Raw genomic sequence first — 10,120 nt, 5'->3', positions numbered from 1 at the left:
GGACAGCGGCTGTTTGCCATCCAGAGCAGCGTTTAGAGATGCAAACAGAGCCCGAGCATCCCCCGAGGGCTGCGCAGCGCTGTCAGGCCTGGGAAGAGATATTTAATTCCTGGCTGTTAATGCAGGGAGGGCAGAGCTGCTCCAGCAGATGCTGCAGCTGGACGGAGCCCTGAGTGCTCCAGATGTTTGCTGGGCTGGGAAGGGCAATTTTGGGAGTGGGGAGAGCAGGGATGAGACCTCGGACGTGCTTCCCCAGGCTCAGCCAACAGAGCTGAGCGTTTGGGGGGCAGGTGAGGGATGCCAAGGAGCAGCAGCCAGGCAGCAGAGGAAGCCCAGCTGGTCCTTCCTGCAGCCCCCACCACACTCAGGGCTTGAGGAGCCCCAGAGCTCTCAGCCCTCCATTTCAAAGACCTCACCTCACCTCTGTCCCCAGCCTACCCAGCATCCTGGAATGAGCTCCAGACCCATCAGGCTGGAGCCCCAGAGCTCTCAGCCCTTCACTTCTAATACCTCACCTTGCTATTTCCCTCTCAAACCAGGAGCTTTTCCTCTGTCCCCAGCCTACCCAGCATCCTGGAACGAGTTCCAAGCCCATCAGGCTGGAAGAAGTCCCCTTGCCCATCCAAAGCTTTCTCCTCCCCTAACATTGTTTTCGTTCCCCCCCCCCCCCCCCCGTTTTTTATTCTCAATAAAAACATAATTACAGGCTTTTAAAAAAAGCAAATTATAGTGACATACTTTAATTATCTCCAAGCAATGGAGGACTAAATTACACAGTCAGGGAATCGGAGGTTACCTAAAAATAAAAGCAAGAAGCTTCATTAAATGCTAATTGCAGCTTTCACCACTGAAGTGAGATTTCAACACAGACCACCATTGACTCACTGGGCCCTACAAGAGAACATTGGGGCTGGGGAGAAACCCTGACATACACAGCTCGTGCCTCCATCCGTGGCTTCAGCCACAGGGATTGCTCCAAAGGGAGCTCCAAAGGCCCCACTGCTGCTGGACCTTCCCCAGGGTGCTGCCACCTCCCTCCAGGGCACCCACTGTCCCCTCAGGGGCACTGCCCACCTTCCAGCAGCACTGGGGGGCCCATCACAGCCCCTCCAATGCTTTGGAGCAGAGAAACGAGCTCCAGTTTGTTCCCAGAGCTGCTCCTGCACCGCGGATGGAACCACAGCAGCCGCCTCTGCTCTGACCCCGAGTGCCACCTTGCTCTGAGCACCACTCTGCTCTCCTGGGGTGAAAATGGGTGGAAATGGGTCCTTGGGGCTCTCCTGGTGGGAGAGGAGCTGAATGGAGCCCTGCCCTCCTGTCCTGTCCAAAGCAAGCTCTGCTCCAGCCCTGCTCTTCCCATCCCCTTCCCCCAGGTTTCCTCCCCAAGGAGGAGCGGGAGATCTCCAAGCCCAGAGGGGCTGATTTTCCCCAAGACACAGGAAGGGAGGCACGAGGTGGCAGGCAGGCTGGAAAATTCACAGGGAAATTATCTTGTTTTTCCATTTCCCATCGAGTTGGCCTAATTATGCCACCGAAGTCTGTAATTTGCCTCTCACAGAAGAGAGTTAATGACTGGTTCCAGGCTGCTGCTGCTCCAGGCGGGGGCACAGCTCCCACTCCAGCCCCCAGCTGTGCCCTGGGACCCTGAAAATTCCTGTTTGTCCCTGGAGAAGGGAGCTCAGGAGAAGAGCTGGCCATTGGGAACAGCAGCCAAGGACAACAGAAAGTTCCAGGAGGGAGGAAGATACGGGCAGGGCATGGAGGGAGCTGGCACCAGCCCAGGTTTTTTTCTCACCACTCCTCAAAGTCCCAGAAAAAGTGAAAAATCTGCAGGTCAAGCACTCGGGGAACTCAGGCAATTATCGTTATTTAAATTCAACAGCCCTTCACAGAAATAAGAGGAAAATCAGACAAGGGCTTTTAAAGTTCTGAGGGGAGGCGAGGAGGAGAAACGATGGCAACAATTTCCAGATACTTCATTAAAAAAAAAAAATACCCAAAATACCCAAAACTAGGAATCTGATATCCAGGAATCAGTATCCACTCTGCTCTTCTCCCCAAAAATATTAAGCCAAGCAGAAAAGCAGAATCTGGATCCTCACGAGCAGCATCCACAGCAGAGCCTGGCTGGATCCCCATCCACCTCAATGGCTCACAGGCTGCTCCCTTTTAATTAACTCACATCATCAAAGAGGTGCTTAGAATTAAACAGCCCATGAGGTGCTGGATAAAAACCAGCTGTGTTGGGAGGTCACTGGAATGGCTTGGGAGGGACAGGGCCCCTCCAGCAGCTCAGGTTTGGGGTGATAAGAATGGGGCATTTCTGCGGGGCTTGGAACATCCCCTCACAGGCACAGCAAGGGGAGGCAGGTGGGGGCTGGAATTAAGTCAGAATCAGAATTTCCACTCATTATCAGGCAGAATTCAGGCTGAGAGCTGCTCGTGACACCATGAGAGCAGAATCCCTGAGCCAGAAGTGGCAGCAGAGCCATCAGCTCTGGTTTCCTCAGAGCCCTCTGAACCAGGCAGGGCCTCACATCCCATCCGACAGTGATGGATGCGCTGGGAGCGGAGCAGTTTTTTCTCCTGAGAAGCTCTCTTGACAAGTATGATCTTATCAAAGTTTCCAGCTTTTCATTACGCTGCTTTTTTTCTCCTTTTTTAACTCCTGCCTTCAAGCCAGGCTCTGTCCCCTGTGCATTTCCCTCTGGCACCAGTTCCTGGCTGAGGCTCCCGTGGGGCTCAGGGCACCCAGGTGCCCCCACACAGCCCATGGGGAGAGCAGAGCTGTGATTAACACACAAACAGCTCTAGAAATGTGCAAAATACAGGGGTGACATCACACAGGCTCAGAGAGGGGGAAATAGCAGCACTTTGGGGTTGGGGGAACAGGCACAAAGGGACAGGGAGCCATCCCAGCACCCCCTCCCTGGCCAGGCCCAGCTCCAGCTCCAGCATTTATTGGGCTTTTTATTGAAACAAAGCTTGTCCAGAAGCTGGAGGCACCCAGCACCTCTCTGCCTCCTTTCCCCACTTCCCAAAAAAGAGACAGGTCTGGACCCTCCTCTCCTGATCCAGCGGCCAAGAAGCCCAGCCAGCCCCAATCCAAGAGGGAAACACTTGGAATGCCCCGGCCAGAGACAGAAACAGCAGCAGCCAAGGCACCAAACCGCCCCCAAAAGGCACAGCCCAGGCTCTGGGAACAGCCACATCCCTCACACACAGCTGGGCCACCCCAAGGACAGCCTGGAGCCTGGAAGAGGCAGAGCTGCTTTTGTTGGTCCTTGTTCACCCAGGATCCTTTAGGTTGGAAAAGCCCCCTGAGATCCTCCAGTGCACCCCTTAACCCAGCAATGCCACCATGTCCCCAAGTGCCACACCTGCACACTTGCTAAACAAATCCCCCCAGGGAGGGGGACTCCAGTGCTTCCCTGGCAGCCTGAAGGTGCAGGAAGAAAACTGGGAAATCTCCCTGGGAAATCTCCTCCCCTCTGCTCCATCCTCACAGCTCAGGAAGAGAAAACGAGGAGGAATCAGCCCTTCCCACCCCAAAGCTGCCCCGTGCCAGGGATGTGCCATGCTCCCCTCTCCCTGTCCCATCCCCTCTCCCACAGTTTGCCACTGGAATCTCCAGGGATGGCTGCAGAGGAAGGACAGCAAGGCCTGAGCTCTCCCAGAGGGTTTGGCCACCCAAAACCTTCCCTGGCAACTCCTGAAACCAAGTCACCAAGAGACAGCAAACGCCGAGTGCAAAACCAGGGTCTTTTATTAGAAATCTCCTCGTATAAAAATGATCATGCTCTACACAGTCATCGAATAATTCATAAACATCCAGGCACTGAACTTTGTTTTTTTTTTGTGTGTTTTTGTTTTTTGACTGGTCAGTACATAAAGCAGACATATTTCAATCCATATGGTCATCACATACATTAAGGAACCACCTATAGAAATCAGCACTTTGAACACAGTCTAGGTTTTATTTTATTTTATTTTGCTGTCTGTTTTTTTTTTAAATGTAAATTTTAAGTATTTTTATTTATTTTTCCTTTTTGCAACATATAGAATTTGGTAGGATATGGGGTAGAGAGTGAAGAGGGACGGAGGAAGACAGGAACGAAAAGAAGATGGAAGATTAAAATAAAATAAAAAGAGAAAACAGAAGGTTCTGCACAACCACAAACAATCTCACAAATTCCAGAAAAGGGAAAATTTCGGGGCTCTTATTTTTTTTTCCTCTTTTTTTGCCAAAATACAGGAAAAAACAAAACCCAAAGACTTGCTGAAGTCCGTGCCCTCTTGCCCGTGCTCCGTCCCCGCTCTGTGGGAGCCATGCATCGCCACCGTGGGCGCTGGAAGAGTTTTAGTGTTTCTTTATGGATTTTTTTTTTGCTGCTGTTGATGGCGTTTTCCCCCAGGATTCTGCCCTGGGGCTGTCCCCCGGCTGCCACCTGCCTGTCCCGTGGTGCTGTCCCTGCCAGGAGCTCAGCTGCCTCCTGCTCGCTGTTCCTGGAGCTAAATGGCGTGGTTGCTGTAGCTGACGTAGGTCTGCTTGGTGGCCAGTGCTGGAAGGAGACGCAGAGCTCACGTGGGTTGTCAGCAGAGGACACCCTCCCCTCCTGGCACCTGTCCCACCCCCTGACCCAGCCATCGTGCCAGCAGGGCTGTGACAGGGTTTGCTCAGGGATCTGGGCAGTGCTGGCACTTGGGGTCCTTCCCTGAGCCCCACAGCAGCTGGGGGTGCTCCTGAAGGACACTTCACCCCAAAGAGAGCCCAGGATGTGCTGTGAGCAGTGGGAATGTGGTCTCAGGCTCCTCTCCACTTCCCTCAGCCACCTCCTACAGACAGACCCAGAGGTGCTGCACCTTCCCAAAGCTCAGCTTCTCCCAGCCAGCCCTGCCTGGCACAAATCGTGGGGTCCTAGGGGGTTTGGGGTCCCAGCTGGGTGTCCCACACCCCTGAGTCCCTGCTCCACAGCAGCTGGGAGTGGAGCAGCAGGGCACAAAATCCACCACCCTGCTGTCCCTTCATGCAGAGGGTGCCACAGGGACACAGCCCTGCTGCCACCCCCAGCTTCCCCAGCCACACCAGGAGAGGAGGCAGCAATGGCTCCAAAGCCACCACACATCCCAGGGTGGCACTGGGGGGGCACAGCAAAAGGCACAGAGCAATGAACCCCCCACTCCCTGCAGAGCTGTGCCACTGCCCCCAGTGGGGACAACACTCTGCTGATGTCCCCACGAGGTCCCCAGGTACCACGGGGTCAGCAGGCACAGGGACACCCTCCAGCCAAGGGCACAGGCAGGTGCTGGCACAGATGGCACAGCCTGGGCAGCACTAAGGTGTCCCCACAGGGAGGGGACACCAGCAGCTCACAGTGCCTGGCTGGCAGTGGAACCTTGCTGCAGGTCTCCAACTGGAGTTCCCAGATAACAATTAGATAGAGCAGAAGGAATTGGAGCTGACAGAGCTATTTGTTAGCTGCGATGTTTTCGTAGCTGATCTGCCCGTATCAAAGCCCTGTGAATTATTTATTCTGTTGTTTATTTAAGGCTACGTGACCCGGCAGTGACAGAGTGAAAAATGTCCCCTCGGTGCTGCGCTGACGTCCCCTGCGCCTCCCAGCCCCAGCACAAGAAGAGAAAATGAGGAGGAATCAGCCCTTTGCACCCCAAAGCTGCCCCCGTGCCCCGTGCCAGGGAAGTGCCCAGCTCCCCTCTCCCTGTCCCATCCCCTCTCCCACAGTTTGCAGCTGCCTGCCGTGCCCATTCCCTCCTGGGCACCACAGGAGCTGCCAGCCCTGCTCACTGCCAGCTGCCCCAGCCCTCTGCAGTCAGGGATGTGAGGATGGAGCTCAGCTCTCCCCATCCCCATTTATGATCCCTCACCTTGTGTTTCCAGGTTCTCGCAGAGCTCTGACTTGGCCTCTCCGTTGGGGCGGAACCCTCCCTTCTGGGAGAACTTGTTGGACATGGTGGCGGCCGTCACCACGGCCTTGAGGCTCCTCTTGCGCTTGGGGACGTTCTGCTCCGGGTGGAAGAGGATGATGTACACCTTGGGCATGTAGAGCATGCCCAGGGACACCGAGGCACTCAGACTCACCGAGATGGTGAGCGTCGTGGTCTGGATGTACATCTGCAAGACACAAGGCCACCAGCTGAGAGCCCAAAGCCCCTGTGGGACCCAAAAGGGAAAGGAGGAAACGGGGAAACGAGGGAAATGTGGGGTTAAATGAAAGGAGTGGGGAGGCAGTGCTGGAATGGTGGCAGTGCTGGTGTTCAAGGTGGGGTTTGATGCTCCAGCAGCCTCAGGGCAGGAGCTGCAAGGCTGGTGCTGGGCACAGCAAGGACACCTGATCCCAGGGCACGCCCCGCTGCCCTTCTCCCTTCAACAGGTAATTCCCATTCCCCAGCTGACTCCTGGGCTCTTGTCATGTAAGTCACATATTACACACCGACGCTGCCTTTTTGCAGTCAAAACTAATTTCACGCTCACTGTCCAGGACTAACAGTGACAGATGTTTTGCAAAATGAAAGCCCATTAATCTGACTGTAGAATAATCCATTTTTCTATGGAGAGCAGTTGGCAGGCTCCTCTCAAGCCAGGGCATCTGAAGCAGGTGGCAACTGGAAGCAGAGACCCCCTCCCTCTGCCCATCCCACCTCTCGGGGAGGCCAGGAGGGCAGGCCCCTGCTCCATGGGCATCCCTGCTCTGCCAGCATCTGGCTCCTTCCCCTCCAGCATCCCCTTCTCCACCAGGCAGTTCTGAAGCTCTGGGGATGAGCAGGGAGGGGGCTCTGGGTCTCCAGATGCCTTTGCACACACCTGTGCGCAGGGCACCCACAAGGCCTTAGAAGGAGCCTTAAAGCAGCTCCTGAACTTCACCTGATTCAATATCCAGGGGTTCCCCAGGTGTTTCACAGGTGGGATTTCATGCCCTCTGAGAAGACAGCACCTGGAGGAGCCAGGGAAGCCTGAGGGCTGCAGCAGCAGCAAGAGCAGGGTCCCCATGTCCCCAGGGGCACACCTGAGGGTTTCTGAAGTGAAAAGGTGATGGAGACCACACGCGAGGCAGAGGCTCTGCACAGCTCCCAGGAGTGAGAGCTGGTGGGACACAGCTGCTCCAGGACCCCTCCAGGACCCCCCCAGGTCCCACTTTTGACCCTGTAATGCCAACCAGGCCCAGAGCCCAGAGCGTTCCAGCCCCAGAGGGAAAATGCCACCAAGCTGGTTCTGAGTCAACTGAAAAACTTTGGTTTGTCCCCAGAATAAAACCTCCTGCTGTCACACGCGCCGGTTTGTTTGTTCCACCTTCTCTCTCTAGGCAGTTTTTGGAAATAAAAATGTCATTTCATCAAGCAAAGTCAAAACACATCTCTGTGCCAGAATATGTGCGCTTTTTTATTTCTTCCTTTTTTTTAATCTACTCCAACTCTCCAGACTCTGCCACGGGCGTCCTGGACCAGCCAGGAATGAGGGAAACACTGAGAGCCCAGCTCCAGGCACCCCAAGCCCTGCCTGGGGACCAGCACAGCGTGACCCTGGTGGGGCACAGCTCAGCTCAGCACCCTCACCTCCCTGGCTCCCTGCCTTCCCTTCCCTTCCATTTCCATATTTTGTGCCTCTGCAGAGAGTCCCCCTTCCCTGTGCCTTGGGGCTCGGGGGCGTTTCAGCGAGGAGGGAGGGAGCAGCTGAGCCAAGCTGAGCCGAGCTGAGCCAAGCTGAGCTGAGCTCAGACATCTCCCTGCGTGCTCCCCCCTCGCTCCTGGGCCACTTTTCCCAGTGCTGCCAGGGACTCCCCCGTGCTGAGACCCCGCTGGCCCCAGCCCCAGCTCCCCACCCCACTCTCTGCCTCCTGCAGCGCTTTTAGGGTCTCACAGGGCCACTGTGGCAACCTTCCCTCCATGCTGCATTCGCAGGAAGCGTTTTCTGCCCACTCCAGCCCCCGCAGCCGTGTCTCGCCGCAGCAAACCCCTCACCAGCTCAGACAGGAATATTTTTAGCCTGGAGCCTCCACACAGCCGTGTAGCTCTGCTCAGTTAACCTTTTGCCACTGCAAAAAATGACCATTTCTCACAGTTTCACTTCCCACTCTCTTAATTGGCTTCCAGCCCAGGACCTCGCTTTGCCCCTCCGTTAACGACACTGGAGCTTCCTCCTGAGCCTGGGAGGTGTGAGCTGTGCTTATTGAGCAAGTTCCAGCTCCTGCTGCCTCCAGGGCTGGATCAAAGAGCACAGGCAGCCCTGGCTCAGGGCAATGACGCTAAAGGAACAGCAGTAACCCCAGATGACCCCACAGCAGCCCCCAAACCCGCGCTGTGCTCGGCTTTGCTGAGCCTGGGTGAGCCTGTCCTGCCCGAGGGAGCAGCCCAGGCTTGAGGCACAGCCCAGGCTTGTGCCTGTCCCACAGCAAATCTCTGCATGAATGGGAAGCTGCCTCCACTCTAAATCCACACCTGGCCCCACTCCCAGGGGTTTTGCACCGTGGTGGGTGCTGGGGAAGGGCAAACCTGCTCAGAATTCTGAAAACCACAGGACAGGCCCTCTCACTCCTTCCCTTCTCTCTTTTCCCTGGCTAAAAGCGAATGTGATAAACAGGGAAGCAGACAATGACTCCACTGTTCTGCTGCCACCTTATCAGTGCAGGAAATTGTCTCTTTCTTTAGATGCTCTGTTATTGCTATTCCTGTAATCCGCCGGGATCGCCGGGGATGAGAGGCTCTGCTCAGAAAAGGCTTGGGGGACTTGTTACAATAATGTGCCACCTCCATGCAAAGCTGTGGGCACGAGGAAAAGCAAATAAAAGTAAAAATGGGGATTGTAATCCAACTCCTCCACACCACGAGGAAGCCTTTGCTGCAGCCCTGCAGCCTCAGCTGGGGTCAGGGCAGAAATGCCAGGGGTTCACGGGTGTGGATTTGCCCCGTGGCATCCTCAGGACTTCAGCCATGAGAGAACAACCCAGACAATATTCCTGGATTTCCTGTTCCCAAGGGTGCAGACGCTCCACAGAGCCCAGGAGGCCCTCAGTCCCAGCAGCAGTGGGGTGAAGGGGATGGGATCCCTCCCCACAGTGAGCTGGGGGACACACTCAGAGCCACACCTTCCATGCAGGCCGTGCAACAGCTCATTTTCCACCTTTTTCTCCCCAAGAGTGCAAACCAACAACTAAAGCACTGAGGGAGCCCCAGTCACCTGCTGCTCCCTCCAGCCTCATCTGAGCACATCCATCATCCCCCAGCTGTGGCCCAGGGACACTCAGAGCCCATTCCCATGGCCTGGGGACACTCAGAGCCCATTCCCACATCAGCAGAGCAGAACTCCAGCCTGGAATCCCCAACCCCTCGAGGGTTGGCTCAGCAGGCTGGAGGCAGGGCCGGGCTGTGAGACAGAGCTCCGAGGGGAGTTGGGAACATCACTTTTTTCGCCTCTAATCAGCTTGTTAGCAGCCTAATAACAGAGCAGACCTGTGCATTACAACCCCCAACGAGAGGCACAGCCTATTGTGGAGCTGCTGCCTGACAGGCAGCGTTCAGCAGCCCTAAATTATCCCGTGACAAGCTGCAGTGAAGAGGTGAGCAACCTTGCGCATAATCTACAATCATTATCATTTCCATCTTTATTACCCACAGTATGCCAAGCACATTAAGGAGGCTTTCAGGGAGCTTTTGTTTTGCAATAATTTCTTTAAAAATCTGCTTTCTTGTTAGTATCTCCCCTGCCATCTCATCAAAATGGAAATGCTGCAAAAGGCTCCATTTATTTCCTTTAATTCTCCTTCACACTTCCAGCCAGAGAAAGCCTGATGGGACTTTCTGGTTGAGCCAAGGTCAGAGGTGGCTGGGCAGACTCAGCCTCCTCGAGGGATGGATGCTCTGAGAAGAGATGCTCCAGGACACGACAAACTCAGCAAAAGCTCCCTCAGCAAACCTTTGCAACAGGTGTGTCCTAAAGCCATGGTGTCAGCAGCATGGGGACACACTCAGGGGATCCTGAGAGGGATCCGGGTGCTGGGACGCCCCAGGGATTTCCAGGGAACAGCAGCTCCAAGGTTTGTTCATCAGAGCAGCGCTGGGCTGGCAGGCGGGAGCTGTTTGCGTTCGACAGAAACGCGATGATTCC

The 10,120-nt window shown here is 55.2% G+C and overlaps 1 protein-coding gene across 2 annotated transcripts in view; it reads right to left on the bottom strand.

Annotated features, from left to right (window-relative positions):
* Positions 1-3,743: 3,743 nt before the first annotated feature.
* GRM4 (glutamate metabotropic receptor 4) overlaps positions 3,744-10,120 on the bottom strand; it is a 34,570-nt gene continuing 28,193 nt past the window's right edge. For both annotated transcript variants that reach the window (XM_066565421.1, XM_066565422.1), the window contains 2 exons: positions 5,887-6,133; positions 3,744-4,562 (listed from right to left, as the gene is read on the bottom strand). In XM_066565421.1, the coding sequence (XP_066421518.1) occupies positions 4,513-4,562; positions 5,887-6,133 (297 nt within the window). In that variant the 3' untranslated portion in view covers positions 3,744-4,512. The remainder of the gene's footprint in view (positions 4,563-5,886; positions 6,134-10,120) is intronic.

Source organism: Molothrus aeneus, chromosome 24 (assembly GCF_037042795.1).
Source record: "Molothrus aeneus isolate 106 chromosome 24, BPBGC_Maene_1.0, whole genome shotgun sequence".
Taxonomy (NCBI): domain Eukaryota; kingdom Metazoa; phylum Chordata; class Aves; order Passeriformes; family Icteridae; genus Molothrus; species Molothrus aeneus.
This window is presented reverse-complemented; position numbering and strand designations above follow the sequence as displayed.